Raw genomic sequence first — 16,041 nt, forward strand, 5'->3', positions numbered from 1 at the left:
AGGATTTGATGCAGTTGTGTGCTAAGTCAAGTCTAATCCAGGCTGGCCATGAGAAACCCACCTGATCTCACCTGCTAGTCTGCCCGAGTGTCTAAGTCACAGATACCAACATACCTGTAATGCCCGAGTGAGTTGAGAAGGCTCTGTGGAAAACATCAAAGCCAGCCTGGCCCATGGATGTGGGGACCAGACAGTCCTCGAAGGAAGGCATCACACTGCAGGAACTGCTAGGTGGCATGGTTCTTTGAGAGTCAGGGTAACTCGGGGGGCAGAATGTCTGTAGTTGCCCATAAAATCCTGAAATTCAAGACAAAAGTAGGGATAGATTTATGAACAGGCCATATCCACTGTAGAAAACAAAATAATATTCTTTATAACCAATAAGTAGTATACTTTTTATAGAACCAACAGAAAATTCCCTATAAGGTTTGGGAGAAAGATTAAATTCATGTTAGCAGTGTGTGTGCGTCTGTGTGTGTGTGTATGTGTATGTGTGCACACACACGTGCTCAGTTGCTTCAGTCCTGTCTGACTCTTTGTGACCCCATGGACTATGGCCCACTAGGATCCTCTGTCCATGGGGATTTTCCTGGCAAGAATACTGGAGTGGGTTGGCATGCCCTCCTCCAGGGGATCTTCCTGGCCCAGAGATCAAACCCACGTCTCCTGTGTCTCCTGTACTGGCATGTAGGTTCTTTACTGCTCAGCCACCAGGGAAGATCCATGTTAGCAGTGAAGACTAGGAAAAAACAAGAATATTCCATGTCAAGGCAGGAGAAAAAAGAAAGAAAAACTACTGGCTTCTCTCTCTTTGACGCCCTAAGGCCTCTGCATGGACTCAGCAGACAGATGGGCAAAGGACCTAAACAGACCACTCACATACTCATATAATTTATCAACTAATATGATCAGATGGTAAAGACTCGGCCTGAAATGCAGGAGACCCAGGTTCGATCCCTAGCTTGGGAAGATCCCCTGGAGAAGGGAATGGCTACCCACTCCAATATTCTTGCCTGGAGAATTCTATGGACAGAAGAGCCTGGTAGGTTACAGTCCATGGAGTCACAAAGAGTCAGACATGGCTGAGCAACTAATACAGATACATGGTCAAACTGACAATTCTTTAGTCAGTAAAGAAACAAAAATCAAGACAATGATATAATACCATCTTCTACCTATCACATTAGCAAAGATTTCTGAGGCTCATTCTTGGTGCTGGACTGAGACTGGTGGCCAAGGCACCTGTGTGTAGTGTGCAGACCCTGCAAAGGAGTACAGGCTTCTGAAAATCACTCGACAACTTGGCTCTGGAACCCAAAAGCGTCCTCTTGGACAGGGGAATTTCACTTTCAAGGATGTATCCTAAAAGTATACTTTGAAAAATAGAAGTCTTGCACAGACACAGTTATCACAGTGCTCGTTGTCATAACAGAAAATGGAGGAGTCAAACTAGCCAATCATAAGAGAGTGGTGGAGAAAAGACTGGTATATTTACCTAACAGGAATGTTAAATAGCCACGAAAACAATATTTACATGGAGTTTGTTTTTTTTTCGTACTGTTCATGAGAAATTTCAGATAAACAAGTGGATTTAGAAAAGGCAGAAGAACCAGAGATCGAATTGCCAATATCCGTTGGATCATAGAGGAAGCAGGGAATTCCAAAAAAAAAAAAAAAATCTACTTCTCCTTCATTGACTACGTTAAAGACTTAGACTGTATGGATCACAAAAAAAATGTGGAAAATTCTTAAAGAAATGGGAATATTAGACCACCTCACCTGTCTCCTGAGAAACCTGTATGTAGATCAAGAAGCACCAGTTAGAATCAGACAAGGAACAATGTACTGGTTCAAAATTAGGAAAGTACTACCTCAAGGTTATATATTGTCTCCCTGCTTATCTAACTTATATGCAGAGTAATGCCAGGATGCAAAATGCCAGGATGGATGAAGAACAAGTTGGAATCTAGATTACCAGGAGAAATATCAATAACCTCAGATATGCAGGTGATAATACTACCCTAACGGCAGAAAGCAAAGAGGAACTAAAGAGCCCCTGGATGAAAGTGAAAGGGGAGAATGAAAAAGCTGGCTTAAAAAACTCAACATTCAGAAAACTAAGATCTGGTCCCATCACTTCATGGCAAATAGGTGGGGGAAAAGTAGAAACAGTGACAGATTTTATTTTTCTTGGGCTCCAAATTCATTGCAAATGGTGAACTTAAAAGATGCTTGCTCCGTGGAAGAAAAGTTATGACAAAGCTAGACAGCATATTAAAAAGCAGAGACATTACTCGGCCAACAAAGGTCCATATAGTCAAAGCTATGGTTTTTTCCAGTAGTCATGTATGGGTGTGAGAGTTGGACTATAAAAAAAGCTGAGCTCCGAATTGATGCTTTTGAACTGTGGTGTTGGAGAAGACTCTTGAGAGTCCCTTGGACTGCAAGGAGATCAAACCAATCAATCCTACAGGAAATCAACCCTGAAAATTCATTGGAAGGACTGATAATGAAACTGAAGCTCCAATACTTTGGCCACCTGACGTGAAGAGCAGACTCATTGGAAAAGACCCTGATGCTGGGAAAGATTGACAGCAGGAGGAGAAGGGGGCGACGGAGATGTCTGGATGGCATTGTCAACTCAACGGACATGAGTTTGAGCAAACTCTGGGAGATAGTGAAGGAAAGGGGAGGCTGGCCTGCTGTAGTCCATGGGGTCACAAAGAGTTGGATATGACTGAGGGACTGAACAACAACAAATGTATATAGGCAGGTTGCAAGGCCACATTTCTCTAGTTGTCTTTGGGGGACTTTCTTTGGCTTTTTATTTTTCTGAATTTTAAATTCAGACAGTGGTGATGAATAAGTAGTCTGAAGCTAGTCAGATTTCCTGGGTTCAAATCCTAGTTTGACTCCTTATCAATTGTGTAGTCTTGGTAAATTATTGAGCCTCTCGGTGTTTCTGCTTTCTAAACTGTAAAATGGGATTAAAACTAGTACCTATATCTCATTGTCTAACTCAGTGAAACTAAGCCATGCCCTGTGGGGCCACCCAAGATGGGGGGGGGGGGCATGGTGGAGAGGTCTGACAGAATGTGGTCCACTGGAGAAGGGAATGGCAAACCATTTCGGTATTCTTGCCTTGAGAACCCCATGAACAGTATGAAAAGGCAAAATGATAGGATACTGAAAGAGGAACTCCCCAGCTCAGTAGGTGCCCAATATGCTACTGGAGATCGGTGGAGAAATAACTCTAGAAAGAATGAAGGGATGGAGCCAAAGCAAAAACAATACCCAGCTGTGGATGTGACTGGTGATAGAAGCAAGGTCCAATGCTGTAACGGGCAATATTGCATAGGAACCTGGAATGTCAGGTCCATGAATCAAGGCAAATTGGAAGTGGTCAAACAGGAGATGGCAAGAGGGAACATCGACATTCTAGAAATCAGCGAACTAAAATGGACTGAAATGAGTGAATTTAACTCTGATGACCATTATATCTACTACTGCAGGCAGGAATCCCACAGAAGAAACGGAGTAGCCATCATGGTCAACAAAAGAGTCCGAAATGCAGTACTTGGATGCAATCTCAAAAATGACAGAATGATCTCTGTTTGTTTCTAAGGCAAACCATTCAATATCACAGTAATCCAAGTCTATGCCCCAACCAGTAATGCTGAAGAAGTTGAAGTGGAATGGTTCTATGAAGACCTACAAGACCTTTTAGAACTAACACCCAAAAATGATGTCCTTTTCATTATAGGGGACTGGAATGCAAAAGTAGGAAGTCAAGAAACACCTGGAGTAACAGGCAAATTTGGCTTGGGATACAGAATGAACCAGGGCAAAGACTAATAGAGTTTTGCCAAGAAAATGCACTGGTCATAGCAAATACCCTCTTCCAACAACACAAGTGAAGACTCTACATGTGGACATCACCAGATGGTCAACACAGAAATCAGATTGATTATATTCTTTGCGGCCAAAGATGGAGAAGCTCTATACAGTCAACAAATACAAGACCAAGAGCTGACTGTGGCTCAGATCATGAACTCCTTATTGCCAAATTCAGACTGAAATTGCAGAACGTAGGGAAAACCACTAGACCATTCAGGTATGACCTAAATCAAATCCCTTATGATTATGCAGTGGAAGTAAGAAATAGATTTAAGGGACTAGATCTGATAGATAGAGTGCCTGATGAACTATGGACGGAGGTTCGTGACATTGTACAGGAGACAGGGATCAAGATCATCCCTATGGAAAAGAAATGCAAAAAAGCAAAATGGCTGTCTGGGGAGGCCTCACAAATAGCTGTGAAAAGAAGAGAAGTGAAAAGCAAAGGAGAAAAGGAAAGATATAAGCATCTGAATGCAGAGTTCCAAAGAACAGCAAGAGATAAGAAAGCCTTCCTTAGCAATCAATGCAAAGAAATAGAGGAAAACAACAGAATGGGAAAGACTAGAGACCTCTTTAAGAAAATTAGAGATACCAAGGGAACATTTCATGCAAAGATGGACTCAATAAAGGACAGAAATGGTCTGGACCTAACAGAAGCAGAAGATATTAAGAAGAGGTGGCAAGAATACACAGAAGAACTGTACAAAAAAGATCTTCACAACCAAGATAACCATGATGATGTGATCACTCACCTAGAGCCAGACATTCTGGAATGTGAAGTCAAATGGGCCTTAGAAAGCATCACTAAGAACAAAGCTAGTGGAGGTGATGGAATTCCAGTTGAGCTATTTCAAATCCTGAAAGATGATGCTGTGAAAGGGCTGCACTCAATATGCCAGCAAATTTGGAAAACTCAGCAGTGGCCACAGGACTGGAAAAGGTCAGTTTCCATTCCAATCCCAAAGAAAGGCAATGCCAAAGAATGCTCAAACTACCACACAATCGCACTCATCTCACAGGCTAGTAAAGTAATGCTCAAAATTCTCCAAGCCAGGCTTCAGCAGTACGTGAACTGTAAACTTCCAGATGTTCAAGCTGGGTTTGGAAAAGGCAGAGGAACCAGAGATCAAATTGCCAACATCCACTGGATCATGGAAAAAGCTAGAGAGTTTCAGAAAAACATCTATTTCTGCTTTATTGAGTATGCCAAAGCCTTTGACTGTGTGGATCACAGTAAACTGTGGAAAATTCTGAAAGAGATGGGAAAACCAGACCACCTGATCTGCCTCTTGAGAAACCTATATGCAGGTCAGGAAGCAACAGTTAGAACCGGACATGGAACAACAGACTGGTTCCAAATAGGAAAAGGAGTACGTCAAGGCTGTATATTGTCACCCTGCTTATTTAACTTATATGCAGAGTACATCATGAGAAAAGCTGGGCTGGAAGAAGCACAAACTGGAATCAAGATTGCCGGGAGAAAGATCAATAACCTCAGATACGCAGATGACACCACCCTTATGGCAGAAAGTGAAGAGGAACTAAAAAGCCTCTTGATGAAAGGGAAAGAGGAGAGTGGAAAAGTTGGCTTAAAGCTCACCATTCAGAAAACGAAGATCATGGCATCTGATCCCATCACTTCATGGGAAATAGATGGGGAAACAGTAGAAACAGTGTCAGACTTTATTTTGGGGGGATCCAAAATCACTGCAGATGGTGATTGCAGCCATGAAATTAAAAGACGCTTACTCCTTGGAAGAAAAGTTATGACCAACCTAAATAGCATATTCAAAAGCAGAGACATTACTTTGCTAACAAAGATCTGTCTAGTCAAGGTTATGGTTTTTCCAGTGGTCATGTATGGATGTGAGAGTTGGACTGTGAAGAAAGCCAAGTGCCAAAGAATTGATGCTTTTGAACTGTGGTGTTGGAGAAGACTCTTGAGCGTCCTTGGACTGCGAGGAGATCCAACCAGTCCATTCTGAAGGAGATTAGCCCTGGGATTTCTTTGGAGGGAATGATGCTGAAACTGAAACTCTAGTACTTTGGCCACCTTATGCGAGGAGTTGACTCATTGGAAAAGACTCTGATGTTGGGAGGGATTGGGGGCAGGAGGAGAAGGGGACAACAGAGGATGAGATGGCTGGATGGCATCACTGACTTGATGGACGTGAGTTTGAGTGAACTCCGGGAGTTGGTGATGGACAGGGAGGCCTGGCGTGCTGCGATTCATGGGGTCGCAAAGAGTCGGACACGACTGAGCGACTGAACTGAACTGAACTGATATCTCACTGAGTTATTATAATGAAGATTAAATTAATATTTGCCTGTTATATAACATAATCTGCGAACTGCTGCTGCTGCTAAGTTGCTTCAGTCGTGTCCGACTCTGTGCGACCCCATAGATGGCAGCCCACCAGGCTCCCCCATCCCTAGGATTCTCTAGGCAAGAATACTGGAGTGGGTTGCCATTTCCTTCCCCAATGCATGCATGAAAGTGAAAAGTCAAAGTGAACTCAGTCGTGTCCGACTCTTTGCGACCCCATGGACTGCAGCCTACCAGGCTCTTCTGTCCATGGGATTTTCCAGGCAAGAGTACTGGAGTGGAGTGCCATTACCTTCTCCAATCTGAGAACTAATTATAAAATTAATATTAATATATTTAACAATATAATTTATATATGTTCGCTAAATAAGAAAAAAGTAAAATTATGTCACAATAATGTAGCTCTCAAAATTTTTATTAAGAGAAATTAAAATTTCAAAAAGGCAACAAGTAATCCTTCAACAATAACCAAATATAAGAACAGAAAGACAGTGGGTAAGTCTCTCACTTCCAGTTCTCAGGTGGAATCCTCTGGAACATTTTTGGCCCTTGGGACCTGTGCTACATACCTCTTTCCCGTGTTGGTTCCTAGATCTTGTACTAATCAATACACATTCTGATTTCTTCACTCTCCCCAGTGCAAGCTCAAACGAGCAACAAGCTTGAGCGGGCTGAAAGACCTGGGATGTACTGTTTCATAGTTTGGGAGGTCCTTGAATTGATCCTCACAGTGGGTACCCCATGGCCAGGCACATGTAATAACGGCTCCCCATTAGGAGGAAAAATTACCACGAGCCACCACAGTCAGTTTATTAGAATGTAATGCTACTCACTGAGCAAAATAGGCCATATTTGCTATTTATATCCCTATGCTGGCTCTGTTCAAATCTGTAACCCATAAACACCTTGATAGCATTCCTCAGTGTAATATTAACCTTCCAGGAAGAGAAGACATTTTTCACTAAACTCCCACAACTCCCCAAATAGGGACATTAATCATTCAGGTATGTCAGGGACATTGATAGAGACTTTCACTGCCCTTTTGTGAAAACCAATTCATTCTTTCTTCCCGGTCTTCTCCCTGCTTCAAAGACAGCATGACTTCAATCTACATGAGTGTTGTGATGTGCTAGACTATGAAAATTTGTGATACAGTGAAATATACCCAGTAAAGTTAATTATTAATAGTAAACCCAACATTGGCCTTCCCTGGTGGCTCAAACAGTAAAGAATCTGCCTGAAGAATTCCATGGACAGAGGAGCCTGGAAGGCTACAGTCCTTCCAGGACTGGAGTCACAAAGAGCTGGACATGACTGAGCAACTAACACTTTCACTTTCACTTTTTCAAATCCAACATTCTGGGCTCCACCTCCATGTTTCCCCAGCCAGTCTGGATCTGAGTGAGAGGGCAGAGTGAACTACAATTCCTGTCTGTGGGTGTCTTGGCTGACACGAGAAACAGTCAAAACCAGAATGGCCCCACAAGCATGTTTTATCACTCTCACAGCCAACTCACAGAAAGAAAATCCTCTTTATGAAATCCCTCCCTTCAAGAAGCCAGTAACTAAAGTTGCCAAACACACTGGTGTGGTTGAGTGTGGTCACTCAAATCAAAGAGCTTTAACATAGCCTCTTCCCACTGCTATTTCCATAAAACTAACAAAATTTTTAAAAATTCCATTAGGATCTTGCCACACACACAACTCAGAGAAAGCCTAACTCATTTTCTGGTGAACGGCTCCTGTATTTCAGCTGCTGAATTTCATGTAGTAAGTTTGGAAGGAATATTACCTGGAGGACCTAGAGCAAAATGAGGCAAGATGTTACATTTCGTGGGCATAAAACATGAGTGATGGCAAGGTCAACCAGTCAGTCAGTCAGCGAATGATGTTATCAGCACTGGTCAAGGTGCTTTTAGAGAGACCAAAGAAATAAAAGGGAATACTGTGTCCTTGAGGATGGATAATACAGTTCGAACAAGAACATATACACTTAGAACAGCATAAGAAGGCACACGTATGTTTATGTTGGCAATAAATGCTAGTCCTCGCATTTCGTTAGAAAATCACCCCTCCCCCATTTTAGAAGTTATTTTAACCCAAGGATGGAGAGGGAGGGGGACTTTGCAGATAAACTGACTTTACTGAAGTTGTAGCTCCTGAGGATCAAGGTCATTCATCTTCTTGTTAATTCTGATAAGTCTTTTTTTTTTTTCCCCTTCTAAAAACAGGCTTGTTTTCTAATTATAAAAATATTCTGAATTAACTGTATCAACTAGAAAATATAGAGACATATATGCAAAGAAAATAAAAATTATCTTTATTTCCAAGATTCGGACATAACCAGATACATACATACAAAACTGGAATATTATATATATTGTTTTGCATCCTGTTTTCTCCCTTAATATTATCTATGAGCTAACATAGTATTAAAATTCATTCTTAAAAACCCCTCCTTCGTTGTCACGTGGGGTCACTGACAGCTCTATGATGATAGATTAGATTGGGAGTTCCTGGTCACTCTTGCTGCCTAATGATGATAAAGCAGTCCGTGAAGCTGGGTGTGCATTTTCTTCCCAGCATGGAAGGGAAGTGGAGGAAGTCAGTGAAAAAAAGGAATCACATGACTAAATATGATAATAAAAGGGTATTCCCTAGGGCAACACTAAGAGAACATTGTGTGTTGATGGAAATGATCTATATCTCACTGTCCAATACAGTAGCTGCATAACTACAGAGCATTTGAAATGTGGCCAGTCAACTGAGGAACCAACTTGTAAATTTTATTTAGTTATAATTAATTAAAATTTATATGGCCATTCATGCCTTGTAGCTACTGTACTGGATAGCACAACTCTAGGGCAAACTGCACTCTCAGGTTTAACAGACTTTGTTTTAGGAATGTTTCTGATTAAATTCTTAGAGGAAAAAAAACATACGATCCACCAAGAGCTTAAATAAAAGCCAGATAATGATTCTTAGACTCCTGGTCTTCAGGATAGAAAGTATATTAGACCTTTATTACATTTATCTTTTCCTTACAAATTTATACTTTAGTCATCGTGGAAGGAACCAGAGTATAAATACTTCAACGAATAAATAATGGTCACCCAGCTCCCAACCCTCGTGAGGGCTGATGAGCATTGTTCTAAGTTAAACTTCTAGGGCATTTCAGTTCTCCTGCAAAAATCACTTTCCTTTCTGGAAGGAAGAGAAGGAAAAGGAAACTTATCACCCACTTTCTGCAGACTACCGGCCTAGCTCTCTATGTGTGTGGGAGGCAACAACATAGGTGGGTCTCCAATTTCACTACCAGTTGAGGCTGGAATAAAGTGCCAAGGCTTTCAGTACCGAGGCTCTATCTTACACTCACAGATGGAGAAGAATACCACCAGCCCAAACTTTGTCAAGGTGCTATGTCCACAGCTGTGCCCCTAGTGGGTTTGTTTATATAGCAGATAGTTTTGTAAAACAAACTCTTCTCCTTTATGGTGAGGCTGAGAACCACCACCAAACTCCAGGTGCCAGGAAAAGATGGACAACATTCAGAAGACTGAATCTTCTCTGCTGTAGGTTCTGCCCGACCTTGATGCCAACTTGCATACAGCCCACGTGTGGAGTCCATCACAGGTATCAGGAAAGGGGACTCAGAACTAATTTCTCAACCAGAGTATGGCCTGATCAGGCTGGGAAGAACCCTTTGTAAAGCTCCTTGAAAAGGATGCTGAGAGCAGTTGCTTCCTGACACCCCTCAGTATCTTCAGATGGGAAAGCCCTTCAATTCCTCTGTGATCAGAGAGTGTCATTTCAAGCATCCAAGCCAAACACTGTTGTTTTCAGATGGTGCCCAAATCTCAAGAGTCATCTGTGCACTTGACCTTTCAGAAGAAACACTGACTAAGAGTCTGTACTTTTGCAATTGTATATTTGTAAAATGGGGCACTCACAGTATCTCTTCATAAGGCAACTGCAAAGGTTAAAGAGGATTAAGGGATGATCCATGTAAAGAGCTGAGCATGTGTCTGGCATAGAGCACTCTACAAATATTACTTTTCACTTTTCTTCCCTATTCTTTTAACACAAACATTTCAACTTCTATTCTTTTGTTTACTTGACAACTACATTCTAAGCACTTACTCAAGTCTGGAGACACAGTGGTAAATAAAACATACCTCATGCCTTTTTGGAGTTTATGTTTTAGTGAGAAAGAAAGATAAACATATAAATGAGAAATCAAGTAATATACTTTAAGATTATATACGAACAATAAAAAGGATTTTCCTTAAGGAATATACAAAGATGCAACTCTTCTCTAGACTGCATTCAAGATAAGAAGAGGGAAAAAGCTCAAATAAGAAAGAAGTTTGGCAAGATGAGAAGGCAGCCCTCAGAATGGAAGAAAATAATTGGGATGAAACAAATGACAAAGGGTTAAACTCCATAATATACAAGCAGATCATGTAGCTCAATACCAGAAAAACAAACAACCCAACCAAATATGGGCAGAAGACCTAAACAGACATTTCTCCAAAGAAAACATACAGAGGCTAATAAACACAGGGAAAGAAGCTCAACACTACTTGTTATTCAGTTCAGTCGCTCAGTAATGTCTGACTCTTTGAGACACCATGATTGTAGCATGCCAGGCTTCCCTGTCCATCACCAACTCCTGGAGCTTGCTCAAACTCATTTCCATTGAGTCAGTGATGCCATCCAACCATCTCATTCTCTGTCACCCCCTTCCCCTCCTGCCTTCAATCATTCCCAGCATCAGGGTCTTTTCCAATGAGTTAGTTCTTTGCATCAAGTGGCTGAAGTACTGGAGCTTCAGCTTCAGCATCAGTCCTTCCAATGAATATTCAGGACTGATTTCCTTTAGGATGGACTGGTTTGATCTCCTTGCAGTCCAAGGGACTCTCAATCATCTTTTCCAGTACCACAGTTCAAAAGTGTCAATTATTCAGCTCTCAGTATCTTGATGGTCCAACTCTCACATCTATACATGATTACTGGAAAAACCATAGCTTTGACTAAATGGACCTTTGTTGGAAAAGTGAGATCTCTGCTTTTCAATACACTGTCTAGCTTTGTCAGAGCTTTACTTCCAAGGAGCAAGTGTCTTTTAATTTCATGGCTGCAGTCACCATCCACAGTGATTTTGGAGCCCGAGAAAATGAAATCTGACACTGTTTCCACTTTTTCCTCATCTATTTCCATGAAGTGATGAGACCAGATGCCATAATCTTTGCTTTTTGAATGTTGAGTGTTCAGCCAGATTTTTCATTCTCCTTTTTCACCTTCATCAAGAGGCTGTTTAGTTCCTCTTCACTTTCTGCCATTAAAGTAGTATCATCCACGTATCTGAGGTTACTGATATTTCTCTTGGCAATCTTGATTCCAGCTTGTGAGTCATCCAGCCCAGTGTTTTGTATGATGTACCCTGCACAGAAGCTAAATAAGCAGGGTGACAATATACAGCCTTGAGGTATTCCTTTCTCTATTTTGAACCAGTCCATCGTTCCATATCCAGTTCTAACTGTTGCTTCCTGTCCTGCATATAAGTTTCTCCAGAGGCAGGTCAGGTGGTTTGGTATTCCCATCTCTTGAATTATCCACAGTTTGTCATGACCCATACAGTCAAAGGCTTTAGCATAGTTAATGAAGCAGAAACATATGTTTTTTAATAATTCCCTTGCTTTTTCTATGATCCAGTAGATATTGGCAATTTGATCTCTAGTTCTTCTGCCTTTTCTAAATCCAGCTTGCACATTCGGAAGTTCTTGGTTCACATACTGTTGAAGCCTAGCTTGAAGGATTTTGAGCATAATCTTGCAAGCATGTGAAGTAAGTGCAACTGTACAATAATTTGAATATTCTTTGGCATTGCCCTTCTTTGGGATTGTAATGAAAACTGATCTTTTGCAGTCATGTGGCCATTGCTGAGTTTTCCAAATTTGCTGGCATATTGAGTGCAGCACTTTAACAGCACCATCTTTTAGGATTTGAAATAGCTCAGCTGGAATTTCATCACCTCCACTAGCTTTGTTCGTAGTGAATCTTCTTAACTGTGGTACTGGAAAAGACGCTTGAGAGTCCCTTGGACTGCAAGGAGATCAAACCAGTCCATCCTAAAGGAAATCAGTCCTGAATATTCATTGGAAGGACTGATGCTGAAGCTGAAGCTCCAGTACTTCAGCCACTTGATGCAAAGAACTAACTCATTGGAAAAGACCCTGATGCTGGGAATGATTGAAGGCAGGAGGGGAAGGGGGTGACAGAGAATGAGATGGTTGGATGGCATCACTGACTCAATGGAAATGAGTTTGAGCAAGCTCCAGGAGTTGGTGATGGACAGGGAAGCCTGGCGTGCTGCAGTCATGGTGTCTCAAAGAGTCAGACATTACTGACTTCATGCTCCAGGATGTCTGGCTCTAGGTGAGTGACCACACCATCTGGTTATCTGGGTCATTAAGATCGTTTTTGTACAGTTCTTCTGAATGTTCTTAAGGCCCCAGGGTCAGGGACACAGAAGAGGCATGACCCACTCCCCTTGGCTACGCTAATTTCTCTTTCTCCAACATTATTACAGCTCTTTGCGCATTCCGTCCTCCTCTCTGGTGACCCCTGCACACCCCACTTTGAATACCTTCTGTAACCCATGATATGAATCAATGAGGAGAAAAGAGGAAAATTAGATAAGTCTCTGGTAAAGCTCTTAAAGGCCATAAGAGTATGATCTCTGGCATCACAGCTTCTCAGCATGATTTCATGCTCTCCTACTTTACTCAGAGAAAGGCCCAGTGAATTACACACTTACTACTCACAAGGTATGATTTTTAAAACTTCTAAAAATTCCTTCTTAGGCAGCCTCTGATATACCTGTCTTGTAAGTAGGTAATTCAAACAAATGTTCTCATTTTATAGACAAAGAGATGGAATTTGAATCACTTGTCTTTATAACCAATACTTTTATTTATATAATACTATGCAAATAAGAGAAAAGTGGAAAATTCATACAATCATTTTAATATTTATGAACATCCAGTTATTTGGAATTATTCATGGATCTAGTCTTTGTCTTAAAACAAATGGGGAGTAGATACTTTTCTACTAAGTTCAGAGCTTTCTCATCCGTCGTCTCCTTGCTTTTGGCATTTTCATAGACATTTTGGTTACTGTTACACCAATCCTCCCCATCCAGAGAATTCTTTCAAAAGGAAGGAAAGGAACTATTATTTATTTGTTCTGAGATAGGTATTGTTTTAGGTGTTTTACATAGAAAATCTTCATTCTTACAACTTTGTAAAAAAATGAAATATAGTTGATTATAATATTCTTTTAATATCAAGTATACAGAAAAGTGATTCAAATATATATATATATAATTGATAACTGATCATGGAAATAACAAAGATTTACTGTATAGCACAAGGAACTATACTCAATATCTTGTAATAACTGATAATGGTTATTATCACACACATACAGGTTATACACACACACATACAGGTTATTTTCCATTTTCAGTTATTACAAGATATTGAGTATAGTTCCTTGTGCTATACAGTAAATCTTTGTTGTTCATCTATCTTATGTTTATCGGTTTATATCTGTTAATCCCATACTCCTAATTTATCCATCTCCCCACAACCTTTCCCTTTGGTGACCATAAATATGTTTTCTATGTCTGAGAGTCTGTTTGTATTTTTTATATAGATTAATTTGTATTATTTTTTAGATTCTACAATTAAGAGATATCATATAATACACCTTTCTCTGCCTGACTTACTTCACTAAGTATAATATTCTCTAGATTCATCCATGTTGCTGCAATTGGCAACACTTCAATCTCTTTTTACTTATAATAACTTCTGAATTATGTAGTACTGTCCCCAGTTTATAGACAAGGAAACACAAAAGTTCAAATAACTTATCCAATTCCTCATAGCTACCAAGTTTCAGAACAAGGACTCAAATTCTAATCTGTTTGGTAACATAGTTCATAGAGATAACACAGTTTAAGCTTACAGACAAATCAGTTTAAACAAAATCTGGCCATTTTTGTTGAGGTCCCTCACTACTAGATCACAGACAAAGTTACTTGGGTCAACATTTCATAGAGTACAAACATTTTCATTAGGGAGAAAGAATTGAATTCATTAACAAAATTGATGAAATTATCTAAACACCGAAAAATTTAAAAAACCCTGAAGAGTAGAAACAGACATTTCAGAAATTTCTTTTGGCTAGTTTCCTGATTTAGTCACTATTTTATTTCTATCCATTACATGAACAATTTGGATTTGGTTTCAAAGCCTGGATTACCCATTAACCAACTATGTGTCTTTGCATAAATTATTTTCCTTCTTGAGCCTTATTTTCATGTAAAATAATATCTATTTTATAGGGTTGCAGACAACATTATACATGAGAGCATTTATAAAAGCATCCAGTGCATTCCCCAGCATGTAGCAGGCCCTCAATAAATAGTAGCAATTATCTCACCATGAAATAAGCTTAGAAGTATTTATAGATTCTGTATAATGCACATGTAATTCTTAAACAATTTTTCTCACATAGCCCACCACCCTTAGGTATAAAATGATGATTCTCTTAAAAATGAAGCCCCCCTAGTCCAGTTGCCATTTTTCACCTTGGTCCCTGCTCTTGGCCAACAACCTCAGCCAGGTCTTCATGTAGTTAGAACTCTCTGAAGCTTCCCCCTGGGAGTGATGGAGAAACTGACTCTTCATTTTAATACAGAGTCTATAAATGGGGAAGCTATAGGAACAGCTCACAGACTGTGTTAGGAAGACAGATTTTTCTTCGGGCTGAGAACTAAACCAGCTTGCAAAAGCACTTGAGCTATTTAAGACTGACATTTAAGCAACTACTGTACTTAGGAGAGGGAAAATAATGGAAATAATAACCCTTAACATTCCATTTGGGCACATTCCTATTGAAGGAACGAGGTTACAGTGGTTGGGAAGCTGACCAGTGGAGCAATCGCCTGGTCCCCTAGCCCCCTGTCAGATGGGTGGCAGCAAGAGGGCATCGTTAGACAAATCCACCTGGTTCCAAGAAGTGGGGCCATTTTCATCCATAGCTTCTACCACTACCCCGCAGGCCACAGGGAGATGCTTCTGCACCCTCCGGTGCTCTCCTCTGCTCCTGAGCCTTACAGCATCTCACCTGGTTTGCAGCAAGCTGCTAACAGAATGTATTACTGTGAGCCAACCACACTCTTGCCCTCTGAGTTGTATACTTGGGGTAGGGGGAAGAGGAAGATGGTCTGCTATTGATTCTGCAAAAGTTCAAATAAGGGGATGAGGGTGGGCAGAACATGTTGCTGAAAGGAACAAAAAGGAAATGGGAGAAAGCAGAGTGAGAAGAAAGGCATGCATAAAACCTTCTTGGTTAAAAGATGTAACCAATTTTCATTTAAATATCTTCAAACCAACCAAAACCCTAATGTGTGGTAGCCTATGGCTTCCAAATTCTCAAAATGATAAGCTGCCAAAATAAACTAATTGCAATGTGTCTCAGTAATTGCCATGTGTTTATATATACAGTTACAGTAAAATGGTTCAGTGAATCCTGATGGTGACAATGCACATATAAACGGAAACTCTCTAAACCAGAAGATCTGAAGATTCTTAAGATGAATATGAAAGCCAGCTTTGCCATTTATTGGCTATGTGGCCTTGAGGAAAACAGCCTCTCTGAGCCTTTGGGTCCCTATTGATTGAAGGGAGAAAATAATACTATTGCGGCAGCATAGTCTTCACAGTGGGGAGGGGAAGGACAGGGAA

General features: G+C 40.6%; 1 protein-coding gene across 2 annotated transcripts in view; it reads right to left on the minus strand.

The window, feature by feature from the left end:
* GLIS3 (GLIS family zinc finger 3) overlaps positions 1-16,041 on the minus strand; it is a 499,582-nt gene that overhangs the window by 5,149 nt on the left and 478,392 nt on the right. For both annotated transcript variants that reach the window (XM_069576475.1, XM_069576474.1), the window contains one exon: positions 115-297. In XM_069576475.1, coding sequence (XP_069432576.1) covers positions 115-297 — 183 coding nt within the window. The remainder of the gene's footprint in view (positions 1-114; positions 298-16,041) is intronic.

Source organism: Ovis canadensis, chromosome 2 (genome assembly GCF_042477335.2).
Source record: "Ovis canadensis isolate MfBH-ARS-UI-01 breed Bighorn chromosome 2, ARS-UI_OviCan_v2, whole genome shotgun sequence".
Taxonomy (NCBI): domain Eukaryota; kingdom Metazoa; phylum Chordata; class Mammalia; order Artiodactyla; family Bovidae; genus Ovis; species Ovis canadensis.